The 16,961-nt window shown below is 37.8% G+C and overlaps 1 protein-coding gene across 13 annotated transcripts in view; it reads right to left on the bottom strand.

Moving 5' to 3' along the window:
- MAP2 (microtubule associated protein 2) overlaps nucleotides 1–16,961 on the bottom strand; it is a 136,774-nt gene that overhangs the window by 15,846 nt on the left and 103,967 nt on the right. For 7 of the 13 annotated variants that reach the window (XM_072121299.1, XM_072121292.1, XM_072121294.1 and 4 more), the window contains 5 exons: nucleotides 13,599–13,832; nucleotides 7,491–10,844; nucleotides 3,909–4,115; nucleotides 3,639–3,773; nucleotides 1,117–1,172 (listed from right to left, as the gene is read on the bottom strand). In XM_072121299.1, the coding sequence (XP_071977400.1) occupies nucleotides 1,117–1,172; nucleotides 3,639–3,773; nucleotides 3,909–4,115; nucleotides 7,491–10,844; nucleotides 13,599–13,832 (3,986 nt within the window). The remainder of the gene's footprint in view (nucleotides 1–1,116; nucleotides 1,173–3,638; nucleotides 3,774–3,908; nucleotides 4,116–7,490; nucleotides 10,845–13,598; nucleotides 13,833–16,961) is intronic. The other 6 variants (XM_072121300.1, XM_072121303.1, XM_072121301.1 and 3 more) reach the window with 4 other exon arrangements.

Genomic DNA, 16,961 nt, shown 5'->3' with positions numbered 1-16,961 from the left:
AAATTGATGGAGAGAAAAATAAATCAACTCCACATTAAAAAGGACTAAAATGGAATCCATTTGGATGCAATTTTAATGTTCATCATTTTGCTGGACAAAATGGCCCTGTCTACATTTGTGATATCTGAGAAAATCTGCAAAAGAAGGCTTCTAATGGTACTGCTATTATATGTGTATACTAAGCTTAGTTACAAATATAGAAACATAATGTAACCTAAGTAAAAAAAACGAAAACATCTGTATTGTTAATGGTTGATTCTGAACTTTGAATAAACCTCCACAGTACAGTACTGAACATGTGGCAATACAGAGCACATTGTGGGAGCACTCATAGCTAGCCATGCGCAGTGCACACGCTGGCCATGGATGATCATTGGAACGGCATAAACTTATCGGTGCTTTGTTTTCTTGCTGAAAGAATTTAACAATAATGGCAAAAGACCTGCTAAAGACTTTTATAAACACTTCATTTCACGTGTCTATTTTTCAAAAGCCAATAAACTAAACTGGTGCTCGCCATAAAGCAACTAATGTTCTAAAAAAATTGCAACCCATTTCAAGTTTTCTCACGGCCATCTGGATGTGGGAAATGTCTTATGGACAGCCGAAATGGACAATGCTTCATTTACAATAAATAGTACACCAAACAAAATACGGGGGGCACATGGTGGAGCAAACATCATGACTCAGGGCTCTTTCATTGCTCTGGGACCTCAACAACTTGGAAAACCTATCACACCTCTGAGCTCTGGAAGATGTGGTGGCATGGTCTAAAAGGTGCTACACATAAAAGGCACCCCAGTAACATTGATGAACTGAAAGAAATTTACAGGAAAACAATTGTCCAAAATTTCACCTTAACATTGTGTAAATATTATTTGGAATTATAGAAATTTGGAGGCAGGGGGAAGGGTAGATGCTAACAGGCAATCTACAGGTAATTATATATGATTGTTCAATGATTCCCTTCCATACCAGGTACTACACTTCCTAGGTATCTTGCCATTGTCTACCTCTTTGCCACGGGAGGGACACATGCCTAAGGGCTAACAATTTTTCCAAGTAAAACACACAGGAGAAATAAAAATTTAGAGATAAAAAAAGAATTTTACTCACAGTAATTCTGTCTCTCGATTGTCGTTGAGCACTAGGAGTTTGTTGGGAATCACCCCCTGTTATTATCACACATAAAAGGAAAAAAGAAAAATTTAATAGTGGCATGAAGTAGAATGAACTATTATGGATCCACCAGGATATAGTCTAGAGAAATCATTTTGCTTTTGTGTCCATGCTACTAATAGCTGCAAATGCTGACTACTAATAGCAGGTGCATATGATACCTTTCATAAATTTAATGTTTTACAAATCCATATTTAAGTATAAAAAAGTGTGACTAATTGTAATGTGAATAGTTAAACCCTTTACAGTATAATAAATCACAGAGAGCAGCATAATTGGTTTTTCTGGGTGCAGTACATGGTTGGTGTCTATGTGTGGAGTTAGGGGTTTGGGGTAAAGTTTTAAATGAATATTTCCTGTTTTGACACTCACCGGTGAGAATAACCAATGCATTATGCGAACAGTTTATTCTGCTCATGACTGTATGTTCCTGTATGTACTGCTTGGTATTTGCTAAAATAATGATAGTAGAAAATCTTTTCTTCTACTCTGACATTGGTAAATGGTCTATCCAGCACATGTTGATCTCAGACCTGGGTGGAACTAAGGAGGCCACCTGAAGCCACCAGGCTCTGATGTCACAACGATGCTAAGCTGACCTAACAATGGACAGAGCTGAGTGTTTACTTACTCAGTGGTAACACAGGAAGCAAAGCTCTAGTAATTATACAGTGTTACTATAGCCACAGGTAGACTAATAACTCTGGTAAGACGGCGTGTCTATCCTGCTAGTCAACAGATATATATCTGTAATACTTGAAATTGTACTTCCCAAGAAAAACCCAAACACTTACATACTTGGCTATTGCACTCTCAATAGCAAGGAAATAAGACATTGCTGGATACATTTGAAAGAGGCATATCTCCCATAAAAAGTTTAGAAAAAAAAATCAAACTTCTTTAATACACCTTTCCCCCATACAATATATCTGCCATGAATCAGGATACCCCCGCACATATGATATCGGGGTTCGGAACACATTCGTTATTTATCTATTTATTTAATTATTTATTCTTTTTAATGTCAATACACATATTAACAAAATTAGAGCTCCAGAATGTTTATAGGTAATATCAAGTCATTGGGTCACATAATAATCTACATAGGAATATCCTATACAGATTGTTATTTGAAAATGGAAACCCTATTCTGCCTCCGACAGACTTTTAGGTCCACACTTGACACTCCAATTCAAAATTATCTAAACAAGATCTGAAAAGCAGCATGGGGCAATGTTTACTGTCATCCAAAATAGGCACATATAATTAGAGGAGAGAAGATTGCTGCCATGGTAGCAGTGGAAGCATCACATTTATTTTAAAGCTGTATATATGTTTGCTATAAGCAATTGCAAAGAATAAGCTGTATCCGAAAGAAATAAGAAACATTTTAAAAAATCTAGCTAAATAGTTTTTAGGGTACGTTCACACAAGCACATGCCTGCCTGGCCGTAGCCAGGAGGGCATATGGCGATGTGCTGGATAAGAGGAAGGGTGACCCCTCCCCTCTCCATAGAAAACAGTGCCGCACAGCTGCACACACAGGGAAAGATCGAGCATGCTCTATCCTTTCCCGGTGTATGGTGTGGAACGTCGCACCACTGTCAGGCCCGCATTGCCTTCTATGGGGACGTATATATGTATACATATATACATCCCCCAGAGGGTCGTGTGAATGAGGCCTTACAGAAATGTTTAAATGATAAATGTTAAACCACTTCCATCCATATCCCAGATTTTTCTTATTTATAGAATATATATTGCTTTTCTGCTAAAAGATCTGACTTTCTGTTTTGTTATATTTTGTCTTGGTAAGAAGTTGGGGAAGGGAAGATATAAATGCCCTCTCCTTGGGTATAGCCATCCTGCCCTGTAAGGTATCTTAACACCTTACCAAAACCCCATTTCTTGAAAGTCAATTTGGCAATAAGAAGAATGAACATGAGCATGCACTTCAAGGACATTGCAGCTAAAGACACCAACAGTTTCAATACACAAATCTCTACGGTAGCGTACAAAAAGTTTGATGTAGTTAATGTATGAGACGGCAAATCAATGGAAATGTGTACCATGGTTGCAATCGATCATGAAGTTTCCACCAGAACAGAGACATGGATATACAAACTTCTAAGAAAGCACTAAGTCACTATGCCAAGATACAACCAATGCACGCTTATGGCTCTCGCAAGCGAATGTGATCATGAGTTCTGCAAAGAAATGAACAAGAATCCATAAATAAACAAATAGAATAGGAAAATAAATAAGAAGCAACATAAAATAAAATGTTTGCAAGCCTAATATGGAATTCATTATTATGGAATTCTGGAAGTTCTTAAATGGGATTAAAAAAAATAGAGAAGAAAGTCTGCAGGGATGAAATCTGCAAGCCACATAACATGAAACCAACCAAAATAATGTTTGCCAGCCACATTTGCAAAAAAACTGAACAAAGCAGTCACCTGCCGGCTTCCTCCTCACGCAGGCCTGATGGGCCGGTCTAGACTGCTTGACCGCAGGTTTTAAAATTACTTTCCTGGAGGGAGAGTGGGGTTGGGCCTCTGATTTTTTACCCATTTCTGCTTTCTTAAGAACTGCTATAGATAGGGAAAATAAGAAAAAAAAAGAAAGAAGTACATTGTCAGGGGAATAAAGACATAGTTGTCATTAGATGTATGGTGTACGGTGTCGCCAAGCTGTATTCGGATGTAAAAGATGAGTAAGTGATGGACCTTTTTTCCTTCTCACTTCATCTCTGGAGGTTGCACTAGGCTCTCTTTTAGTTATTTTTCTTTCAGGGGTAGAAATACGACCTCTGCCACTCTTAAAGGGCTTGTCTTTCCTGTGTCTTTCGACAGGAATCTTCTGTATTTCTTGCTCTATCTTCTCCTCCTTTGGAATGGGTTCTATTGCTTCAGTCATAAGGCTTCTGTCGTCATCTGTACACATGAAAAGAGTTAAGACACCAGCGAAAATGCGAGTGGACATACAGAAAAACGTTTGAAGTACATGTCACTCCTAATCAAACCTGATGGCACCTTAGTAGGATACCTCTACTTAATATGCAACAATTCCTACAAGGCACTCAAAACTCATAGGCAACTCAGGCAATGTTTATTGTATATAATTACACAGCTTCTTCAGGCACTGTGGAAATATCCAAAAATATATAAAGGTGAACACAACTGTGAGGGCTATCATCAGCAACAGTACAGTAAAGTCACATATATACATACATCACTGCAGTACTGTACAATCGAAGAACCATGGCTAAATCATGTTGTTGGAAATAAAAAGCATAAATGCATAAGAGTATAATAAACAGGTAAACCTCACGTGATGATGGTAATGGTGCTAGAGAATGAAAAAACAAATACTGATACATGGAATATAGGCTATAGAAAGTACATAAAGTGAATGGCCATTATTATCCTCTAGCACCATTACCATCATCATGTGAGATTTATCTGTATAGTTTAGCATACTTTTATGCATATTGGGGCTAATTTACTAAGGATCCTGCAGATCGCACTTTTGTCGGCTTTTAGAAATTTCTATTGGCATTGTACTATACTGTAGTGATGTATGTATATCTCTTTATGTATTTCTGTGCATGGTCCATATATGTGACTTTACTGTACTCTTGCTGATAACAGTACGTACACTTGTGTTCACTTTTATACATTTCTACAATGTTTGCAGGTCAGAATTAACTGGAATGTTGCATATTCTGTGGATTACTGTATACTTATATACAATAAACATTGCCTGAATTGCCTACGAATTTTCAATGCCTAGCTGAAATTCTTGAATAATAAAGAAAAAAGCAATATGGCATCAATCACCATAAATGCTTTTGTCATCCTTTGGTGTAAATCACTGTTTTACATTTGTCAAACATCTGCCGTTAACAGAATAAAGTATTTGTTAAGTTGATTAATGTGATATGGTCTGAAGATAAAATGATAAACCTTCCAATATACATATGAACTAATTCTTATCTGATTTTCTACCACCGCTCTCTTGCAATTCCCCCAGAAACATACTCCATTGTTTTGAACTTTTGTAATAACATGTTTGCGATCCATTGCTAAAAGATAATGGGACACATTTACTTTTTTTCTGCCAGTTTTCTGTCAGACTTTGAACATTCTTTCTTGTGCAAACGGCTTTTACATGCATTTAAGAAGAGACTGCACCACATATGTGTCACTTGTGACCGTTTTGTGGCGCGGTTGCATTATTCTTTATGCAACACAAATTTCTGCACTGAAGGGGGCGCTCCAGTGCCCAGTTGGACCGTGCACCAGATTTAACATGCAAAGTCAGACAGAAGTGTCGCCCCATTTTAAAAGGTTCCAAAAAAAAGTGTTGCACTCTGTCGGAGCAGTGCAGAGGGTGCCCGATTCATGAAGAAATCCTGAATCTGGCGCCCCCTGCACACTACACAGACAAGCTGCACAGGCAGTGCAGTTTGCACTGTTCTTAGTAAATGTGCCCCAATAAGTGAAGCAAAGAATAATCATCAACATGAGGGTTTTTCCTTTTTACTTTGTCACTATAAGTCCAGGAGCCTGTAATGGGACCATTATTTCTCTTATTATGTTAAAGTAATGAAGAAGTTGGATGTTATATAAAATATTTGTGAATCTATAATAGAGGAGAAAATCTTGGTAATTAACTAAATTATAGCTTGCAATATGTGAAAGACCAAAAAATATTGCCATGTGCAAAGGTAAATTAAAGGCTTCTATAGGTAGAAAGTAGAAGAAGAAATTACTATCTCAGTCCACAGTCTTGAACACCGTGAAATGCCCCGTCACTCTGTGATATAATTGGCCATCTGCTATATGCAAAGGGACTATAAACCAGTGATTGTCAGCTATTTCTCCTTCTTCTATTACGGTAATTCATTTATGATTTTACCCTGCATAAAATACTGTTGTGTGCCTGTATCTTGTGTATGTGGTCCAACTTTTGGGCACCAGTCCATAAAATAAACTATAGAAAGTTCAAAGAAGGGCAACCAAATAAAACCCATGGAAGATCAATTTTCAAACCAAACTTATTGGCCCAAATTTATTAAAGTGTTTGCACCACTTTTCTGTCTGACTTTGCACTAAAAAAATGCAAACTGCTTGCACATGTATTTATAAAGTGTCGCACCAGTTTTATGTCACGGCTGCACTGTGTCCTACAGCACATATAAAATGTGCAACTAAAGGGGAGTGAGAGTGTTACTGCTTAATCTGAGTTTGTGCCACATTTATTACTTATTTGCATCACATTTCTGTCTGTGCACAATTCTGCAGCATGAACAAAGTACACCCAAAAAAAAATGGAGTCGGGAACTGTGCAGGGGTGTCAGATTAACGAAGAGCAGTTTTGATGAATCTGCCGTACTCTGCACACTCCACAGGCAAGCTGCACATAGTACAGACTGCACTAGTTTTGATAACTGTGGGTCATTTAGTCTGGAATAGTGAAGGCCAATGAGGATAGATAAGTTCATACCAGGCTTTGCAGCATGAAATATGTAGCATGTTTTCCTTTTACAAATTTTTTTTTTCCTTCCTTTGGGTCAACGTAGATTTCAAATGATAAAACAGTTGAACTTAATAAACTTAAGTTCACAGTTTAAGGAGTGATGGGGCATGTAGTCAGAGCAGTGGTAGACTTCAGAGAAAGTTCATTAGGGTAATTATATTGAAAACTGGTTTAGAATTACTGGTTTAGAAAAAAAATATCATGTAAATTTCCAAAAAATAACAAGTGCTACCCCACTAGAAAAAACACTAACATATATAAGTAACCAAATATTTATCTAGTGATATACATGTTCCCATAGCATTTTAGCTAATTTAAGATTCTACATTTGGATTTAGAGATTCACTGAAATTAAAATGGCAAAGTACAAATTATCTTGTAGAAATAGAAGTGGTGGATCTGTCTGCCGGGTAACCTAATACGCCCCTCGACTTAATCAACTAGTAATTATACAGTTGTCGTCTCTAAGTGTTGACAGCTGTTTATTGTGTATATTGTGTGAAAATAGTTGCATTGCATGGTCGGTAGCTGTTGTGTCTAATCCAATGTAGCAACAAGGGCGACAAAGGAGAATATTTCAACGGAGGGGGTAAGCTGAAACATCTGCAACAGAACAATGGGCTCTTTATCTATAAAATATAAAATACATTTCTGTCTCTTTAATTTTATCCTTGACTGCATTACTATTCCTAACCACAATCTTTAGAGATCACACTTTTGGTCACACTTATGACCAAATAATAGAAAAAGAATGATTGGTTACCCACCTTGTGTGTCCACCCAGATGCTGTCTGTATCCAACACTGAATCATCTATGGTTGTTTCATCTTTGTAATCATCCTGTGTCTCTGTCTTGTATTCTGTTTCTTTCTCTGGAGAAGCGGGCATACAAGGTGACCCTTCCCTGGGTCCTTCTTGAGATTCTTCTTCTATTACTTCTTCCTCCTCTTCATCTTCCTCCTCTTCTTCTGTCATATTCCTTTCTTCTGTTTCAGGAGGTTCAGATGCTGCAAAGCGGACATTGTGAGTCACAGTTTCACCCTCCTCTGTTGCGGTTTGTACCACCTTAATAAAGTCATCTTCTACTGTGACAACAGACTCAATAAGCCCTGTTGTGTCCTCCAAATACTCTGCAGGTGATTCTTCAACAATTTCTTCTTCAGAACGTTCTGACATTTCCTGTGTCATATCTTTGCTGCACTCCTCTATTACTTCTACCTCAAGGTCCTCCTTTTCATCTACAACTACATTTTGGTTGCCTACAACCTGTATCTCTTGTTCCATTTCATCCTTTGCAATAACTATCTCAGCTGTTGGTTCTTCTTGAGATTTAATCACTTGGTCTTCCTCCGTTACTTCCTTTGTTTCCTTTTCCTCGATCTCTTGTGTTGAAGTGACAATAGTTTCTGTTGGCTCATTTGCGATGTTCATATCGATTTCTTCACTTTCTGGTTTCTTTACATGGGTGGTGGATACATCTTTGGGGGCTTCTTGTGATGAATCTGGAGTTTGCTCTGGCTCTCCACTAGATTCATAAGATTCTTCTTTATCAACTGCTTCTTGATGAACTAAGTCAGGTTTTGCACCTTTCTCCTTCAAGTCTATGTCAGAAATCTTGGAGATGTCTTTAACTTGGGAAACCATTTCGTCAGCTTCCTTAGAATCTGATTCCTTAGTTTCTTGAGCTTTAGTAAGATTTTCTTGCTGTGGCTCCTTTTGCATCTCTGTTTCAGCTTTTGTTGATTCAGTCACCTGCTGGTGGCTAAAGGTTTCCTCAGTAGACAACTTTGTTTGTTCCATTTCTGATACATCTGACACAGTTACAGAGCATGTGTCAATTTCAGAAAGTTTAGTTGTGGATTCCTCCTTTGAGACATTTACAGATAATTTATCTTCAGTAACTTCTTGTTCATTATCTTTTTCACCTAACTTTTCTGATAATGAATCTTTCCTTTTTTCTGAAGCAGCTTCAATACTGTCCGATTGTGTTTTTTGCTCAGTGGTAACCTGATTTTCTTTCAAATCAATGTGTTCTTCACCCTTTTCTACCAAGGTGTCAAGTTTACTTTCACAAACCTTTTTGTCAGACTCTGACTCCCAACCCATGTCACTAGTTCCTTCTAGTCTTTCTTTACCAAACTTTTCTGCAGCAGCCAGTTTTACCTCCATAATAGATGGATCTACACCAAGACTTTCGTAAAGACTAGTCATACCACCGCTTACATTTTCACTGTCTTGTACAGGAGATGGCATAGGAACAGTGTACTTATTAAAAACACAGTAGCCTAATTCTTCTTGTTGGCTATCTGTCTTTACAAGAAGGTTGCCCCCTTCTGTTATAGATTCTGGCTGGCTTACGTTACTTTCATCTATAATGATTTCAGAAGTTGCAGATTTCCTTCTAGCAGCATCTGATTCTGCACTATCTGAATCTAACCTGGACCTTGGACCTGTTAAATCTAACATTTCTGGCAAGTCAGGTGCCATAATTGTACCATTTTTGTAGTACTCTTTTGCTGGGTACTGCGATTCACATAATGGTTCTAGCTCAAATCGTTCTTTCCCTGTGTCTTTCACTGTTTCTTCCCCCTCTTCCTCCTGTTCTTGTTCTTCTGGAAAAGAAGGGGCTTTTTCTAATGAAGGGGTGGTTGCTGGTAAATCACATTCATCGCCTTCATCCAAACTTCCACTAGTGTTAGACAGAATATCAGTGGCTAATGGGGAGAGATCATGGGCACGGGCATAAGTGAAACCTAGTGCTATGGAGTCAAGGCAAGACATAGGGAGATTTATCGACATGCTTCTCTGTTCAATGGCAGATCTACCACCAAGTCCTAGACTGCGGCTTAGTGTGAGATCATCTTTATTTTTGCTAAGAAATTCTGATTTGTCTGAATAGATATTTGGATCTATAGTAAACAGGCGATCTCCTGATGCTATAGTTGATTGAAGTTTTGTAGATGTAAGTGAGCTGTAACCAACATTTTGAGCAGAGGAACTGTTTTTTTCTTCAGGCATTGGAGCCAAATCTTCCTCCTCCTCTTCTTCTTCTTCATCATCATCTCCTTTGGCTATATGTGGTATTGAACAGGCTTCATATGGAGGTTCTTTGATGTCGGTTAGCTCATAGTAGTCACTGCTCTTCTGCAGATTACTCTCTAAAGTTTCCTCTTTCAATGTTGATGTTTCAAAATATGTGGACATTCCAGATTTATCTTCCTCCAATTTAATTCTGTGATCGTCTTGAGATTTGCTGTCAGTCGGAACCTCTGGTAAAACATTCTCTTTATGGGATTCAAGGACAGTACTACTCACCAGAGACACATCCGTTTTCTCAGCGTCATGCATCTCAAGGTGACCTGTAGCTCTTGAACTTATCAACTCATCTTGACTACTGCTTATAACTTCTATACTGGATTCTTTATTTGCAATGTCTTTCAGTTGCTGTGCATTATCATCAGACTTGCTGGCAGCAATCTCTTCTTGTTTTGTTGGGATGTCTAACTGACCCAGTGTATCTGACTTGGAATGACTGTCATCCCTCTCCTCAATCCATTTTTCACAGGATGACACTGAACTTGAGATGTCCTCGTGTTTTTGAACACTTGTAATGCCAAAGGTATCTGCCTCCCCTTTGGTGGTGTCTGCAACATCTGGCTTACTTGCTTCTGTAACAGGCAATGGAACATGTGAGCAAAGTTCATCTTTCACAGTCTCTTTGTCCAATAAGGGGGAATGTTGCACAGAGATTTCAGGCTGACTTGAAGAAAAACCAGAGAAGATATTTTCATTCTCATTGGTTGGGTGGTCTGTTGATAGGTTGTCTTTGCTTTCAGCCCTGTCAAAGTCATGTTCAGCTTCAGGAGATGTTGGAGTGCAAGGCTCTACAGAAAATGAATAAACATGTGGAGCTGTGAACATGACATCACTACTAGACATTTGTAGTGCTGATGGTAATTTCTCATCTCCCTTCTCATGACTTTCCATGACATCTTGCTTTGCTTTCTCCTCAGTCTTAGCTTTTGTTCCTGGAATATCTTCAACAGTGTCTACAGCTTCCACGGAGTAAGGTAGAGAATCCAGATGTCCTTGTGCCCCCGTCTTCGAGGCTGAAAGTAGATCTAAAGCAGTTTGACTTTTTTCATGACATATTTATCAGAAATACAAATGCAATGTGAGGCACCACGGCAAACAGAAGCATAGGCAACAAATGCAATGTGCAATATAAATACAAACTTATTTGTAAAGTTGGATAGCTTTACTATGGAAGCATATCCCCATACACTATAACCTGATTACCTTATTATATTACAAATTTGATGACTAATTTATTATTAGTGATGTATAGTGGAAGATAGTATCTATTAAGGGAAATCAAGTCTTCTCTCTGAAGACTTCACTTTATTTACACAAATGTGTATATTTTTTATGCCCAAAAATCTTTGAAAAGGAAGATAATTGTGAAACTAATGACAATTTTTTTATAGTAAATGTTAATTAATGATTTGTCACTTAATAACAATTCCAACACAAGTAAAATCTAAGCATCGCTGGAAGAGCTTATGGCTATTAACCACTATATAGCTGCATTTAAATAATCTAACAAAACTAGTTATTGGAAAAATTATGATACGTCTACATGTATTGGAAAACATTAAGATATATGGATGTAAATCATACATCTGCAATACACTAATTTGCATATGAGATATAAGTGGTTAATAGCACATAGTCAGGCTTTCCATTTCTAAGGGCATGTAAAATAATATAAGGGGATATTACCAAATAATGGATTCTAATTTTAGAATGAATCAGGTTACAGTGTACCAGGTAAAAAAAAAAGAAAATTAAAGCAAATACAGAAGCTTCGGTAAAGCATTTTTTATTAATTCTGAATGATAATATCCTGATAAATATTCTAATACTGATTTGGAAATGCTGAGTGAGATATTGAGTGAATTAGAAAGGCCTTTGATCTTATGTTATAATATCTATTATCTTATAGTATGTAGACTTACAGGAGATTGCTTATGTTGATCCAATCACATAGAGCACATGGCTCCATCTACAGGCAGTCTGTTGTAGGGCAGGCTGATACATAGGTCTCTGTGAATGAGGCTGGGGGCTGTGTAATCTACAGTTATATCTGTATCAGAGCTTGTACAGAGAACATTGCCAATCATGGATGAGCCCTACCTCCTAATTCATTAAGGGCATGAAAAAAGTTATTAACCTGTTCATCTCCCTCTGCTATAAAAAAGGTGATGTCGATAAGGCAAACTGTTCATTGCAGTGGATCCAGTTACATTTAGGATCTATTAGAGGATGATTGTATCCTACTGTATAGATAATTTTTCATAGAGAGCACAATAACCAATACTCCTGCTTATTTTACTTGGGTTTTCCATACAGAAAAGATAGATGCCTGCCAAAGACTTGTTTGGCTAAAATCTAGTCCACATAACTCACCCATATACATGAATGCTCAGTTAAGGCTAGAGTGCATTTGTTCTTAATAGGGTGCATGGAGAAAATTACTCTCATATTGCTTTTGAGGTCAATCACCCAAAGCCCCAAACATCAGGAGCCATCATAGTTCTTTTTTCCATCTTAAAGGAAATAAACCTCTTATATAATGCCTGTTTGAGCATAAGAAACAATCTTATTGCAGATGAAAAAAGTTTTAAAATCACTTGAGTCAGACTCAGATGCTCCAGGGCGTCACTGCTATGGCTCTTTGCATAATTATGCATGCCTCCAGTGTGCACAAGAATCTGTTCCTCCCTTCCCAAGAGTCAGTAATGGCATCCAGCTCTCTGCAAAGTCTTACGCATGAACACTGGATAGCCACGTTGCACAGCTGGCTGCCAGAGAGGGAGGAACAGTTGCTTATGCACACAGGAGGCGTGCATAATAATCCAGAGTGACCCTCTTTTCTCTCTGCAATAACATTGTTTCCTGAAAAAAAGATTAATAAATAAAAAAGAAGAAAAGAAGTATCATTATCATTAACAACACGCCGAACAGTAGGTGGGCTTAGCTCAAATGGCATTATCTAAGCAGTTGCTTTCCTTTAACGTAGGGCCAGCTTAAGTCTATTCTTAATGTGCCATAGGCGTTTCTGTGACAGATACACTGCATACCCAAACGCCCCAATGAGTCTATTATATATTATATTTTGGACATCTAACGGCAGAGTTTGGCTTTTCCTCTAGATTTTTAGCAGTTCTACCTCATTGTATATTTTCTCAAACATTCTTCATCTACGGTACATAAATCTTTAAATACAACACACATAAAAACAGAAAAAAGAAACAGTAAAAAATACACAATTTAACTGATAGCTTCTAATGGACAGCCGCAGACTGCAATGAATGGAAAAGGACATGCTATAAAGAAGTAGGAAATAGCAGTTGCTGAAAAAAAAAATAAAGTTAACAAAGCCATACGTAAAAAAAACACATAAACAAAATGATAAAAAACAAGTTTTAGAGACTGAGCATATTTATATGAAAATAGTTAGAATCAATTGAAATAGTAACTTAAAAAAAATAAATAAACAAAACAGAGAGCTTTACAGTTATCAGCAATGTGACTGGCAAACACGTCTAACATGGCAGAGGAAGACTAACATGAAGCAACGGCTGAGCAGCAGCAAAGCGTATTTTGTATCATGGCAAAGTAACTTGCAGCCAGCTACTGAGGAAGGACAAGGTATCACCAATGCTCTCTCTGTGGCATATAACAGATTGCAGTCAGCTTAGCAGAGACAAAGCCAATAATAATGAGGACATGGAAGAATGAAACAGCCTTGGATATGCACTTAAGAGCTCGGGGAAAGGGGCAGCTACATGCAGATATTACAGAGGACACACCTTCCCCTGGTAAGGAAGGTAACACAACAGCCAAGGATTCACTCTCAAGTTTTGGAATATTTTTGTCATCGCTTATTTTGCATACAACATTTTCTTCTTGGAGTTGTGTCACATCAGAGCCTGAGTCTGATTGCACTTGGCTTAGCCCCAGAATGGAGGATTCAGAGGTTTTGCTTTCTCCCCCCAGTGTTCTCTCCTCTTCATTCTCAGGCAGAGGACCCTTAACTCTCTCTTCTTTAGGGGGTGAAAAACAAGATGACAGAGAGAACAGACAAGACATTCACATCATCGCACCACATTCCTAGATAATTTGGAGGTGTGGAAATATTGCACAGGATCTCACTTATGTAGCTTCCCTGCAAAATTCTCATGTTTATATCATATGTACGGTAATGCTGCACCCAGACCAATGAGACATTTATTCCATGTGTAGTGAAAAACCTTCAAAATTAGTACAGTGAATTAGTGTGTGTTGTTTTTTGGCATGTGCTCATATTAATAATATTCATAATATATATAGGTCTATATATTTAGCCGCTAATTATAGGGCAGGTCCCGACTGGGCAGTCTTTTTCCATCATCATCCCGTGAGTGGACATCACACACAAATGGCACTCAGGCCTGAATCAATAATGTTTGTGGCCCTCAACTGCACACAAATGTGCGTGTGCTGGTAGCCTAAATCTTATACACCACAGCAACTAAAGATTGTTGTGTATTTTATGATTATATAGAAAGGGGGATACTGATTCAATAGTTTATTGTTCAATAAATATAGTAAGTAGTTCTGCACAATGACTTCCATTATGTGAAACAAAGATATTGTAATTCAGATGTTTTGGCCTTAAAGGGAACCTGTCACCATGAGACCCCTTTTTAGCACTCCCCCAGAGTAGAAGTCACCCCCCCCCCCATGTTTGAGAAACCACTCCTCCATTTATCCTTTTCAAATATATGAATAACTCCCATCACCTGGGAGTGGCTATAGAGGAGCAGGGGGCATCACTAAGCCAAGTGATGGGCGTTTTCAAATATTTGAAAAGGACACATGGAGGAGCGGTTTCCCAAGGGGGAGGAGACTGCTCCTCTATAGCCACTCCCAGGTGACAAGTGCCTAGTTACAGAGCACATGACATTGAAAGGTACTATATAACACATCTTTTTTTCTGTAAAAACTATTTTTTATACAAAAACTCTTTGTCAGTGTACATACTATGCTCTGTGGGGACTGGGGGAGTGCCAAAAATGGGTCTCCTGGTGACAGGTTTCCTTTAAACCAGGTCTACATTAAAACTCATCCCATGTGTTAATTAAACATTCCACTAATAAGGGATAAAGATTTGGTGAACTGTATACTATATACAATCCTTCTTTTAGTCTTAAGCAATCAGATGTTCTTCCCACGCCCCCTATACATGTATGCTCAGAGTAGTTTGGCATTTGCCAATGGCATAATCGTGAGAGGAGGTCAAGCCACCACTAGACAACCCTGTCGGCAGCTTATCTTCACTAAGAAGCAAAAGGATTGGACATTAACAGCAGCTTTGGCTGGCGTTAAACTTATGTATATGGGAAATTTTATTTTTGTGGTCGAATGGCAACAACTAATGTTTTCTTCAAAGATGGCATTGGAGTTGGTGTATTATATTACAAATAAGTATTCGTAGGCTTGAGCACCTAATAGCTAATGTTACTGTACATGTCGGCTTTCTAGTGTGACTTTTCAAGAAATAAATTCTGTGATTTCAGTCTATGTGGAGACCTATAAGCCTAAAACATGATAAAAAGGGATTATATGAATAAAATCTTGGTTTCTCTTATGCTTCAGACACTATTTTAACTTCGAATAACAGCTCTTCATAAGGGAGATCAATCATTTCCTTCTACTACAAGGTGACGCTATATGCTTTATCTTTATTGTTCCGTTGCTTTTGTCTAATACATAGAGATTTATGGCTTGCAGCATGTACAGCAATAAACACTCATCCGTGTTGTAGGAGCAAGCCTGATGATAATATACAGAAATAAATGGCACTGACATAAGTGGCCATATGCTGGTTTGATTTATTTTGCTTGGGTATCAATTTAATGTGACAGTACTCTTTTTATACTATAAAGGCTCCATAAATCAGACAAGAATAAGATCACATTATCATGTCTGTGTAGCAACAAGAATATTTGCTTTTATTCTATAAGAGCTGGTTATAATTCTTCCTCTATGGGAAGCATCTAAAGCTGCCCATACACTTCAGATAGCTGTTGACCAAATTTTAATTTTGCTAAAAGCAATCTACATACCTATATATGTTTGGCTTGCCCAAGTGTGTATGTGTGGAATCTAGACCAAAAAAACTGATGATCCACCTTGCGTGGACAATATATATCCAACACAATTCCGGAGCTGTTCTGGAAACATGTTGGCTATATGTTGTCCACCATGATGTTTAAATAAAGGAGAAACCCGGGATCCGTGTTCCCAGTGCTAGTCAATAGGGTGAGCCGGAATACAGTTTTCTGTTTACAAATGTTGAAATACCATTGCCTTATTCTTTTTTTTAATGGTCTAGTAGTCCATGTCATTTTAGTAGTCAATGTCATTACCACACCAGAATCTATCTTTTTTTTAGAAAAAATGTTAATTACTACGACTACGAGAATCTTATGCTATCGTACCTTCTTCATTGTTTCCCATGATGGAGCTCATCGTTAAATACTATGCTAGGGGACTCCATAATAATAGGGTACTAATCCTACTCAGGACCCTCATCTACTAGTAGGAAAGGATGGAGAAAGATGTACCAAGTTATTTAAGGTGTAAGTGCCTTTTATCCAAATCTACTATAAACCGTTACTTCAGCACAGCCCCAAATGGTTTAGATGCTTGTATGGATTGACCTCCACCAAGATATCTATCACAATAGTTTTCTTTTAAAGCCAATGGTCTCTATTTAGCATTTTACTTACTTAATATTATTCCTGGTGACTCTTCCAAAAGTGAAAAACCAAGAGTCAGAAAAATAACCAGAACAAAACTAAGTCATATTTTTCAGAAATATTTCCTAGCTTTGGCTGAAAGGACACCTGTCACTATAAAAGTGCACTGTAGTCTGTAGGCAGTATTATATTTTTGGGGAATGATTCAGTGTAACTTGCAATTTATTCATATCTCAACTTTTTATGCTTAGAAACAGTAGTTTCTGTCTGACTGTTACCTCTGTATCCAGTGTCAAACACTGATAGGACCACTCTTAGGACTGTAAAGATTCTCAGTACAGAAAAAGTAGAGATATACATTAATAAATAACAAATTATACTGAATCCCAGAAACCTATATTTCAATCTGCAATGATCTAACAGTAGGTA

This window comes from Engystomops pustulosus, chromosome 8 (assembly GCF_040894005.1).
Source record: "Engystomops pustulosus chromosome 8, aEngPut4.maternal, whole genome shotgun sequence".
Taxonomy (NCBI): Eukaryota; Metazoa; Chordata; class Amphibia; order Anura; family Leptodactylidae; genus Engystomops; species Engystomops pustulosus.
Note: the sequence above shows the minus strand (reverse complement) of the source record. Positions and strands in the feature narration are given on the sequence as shown.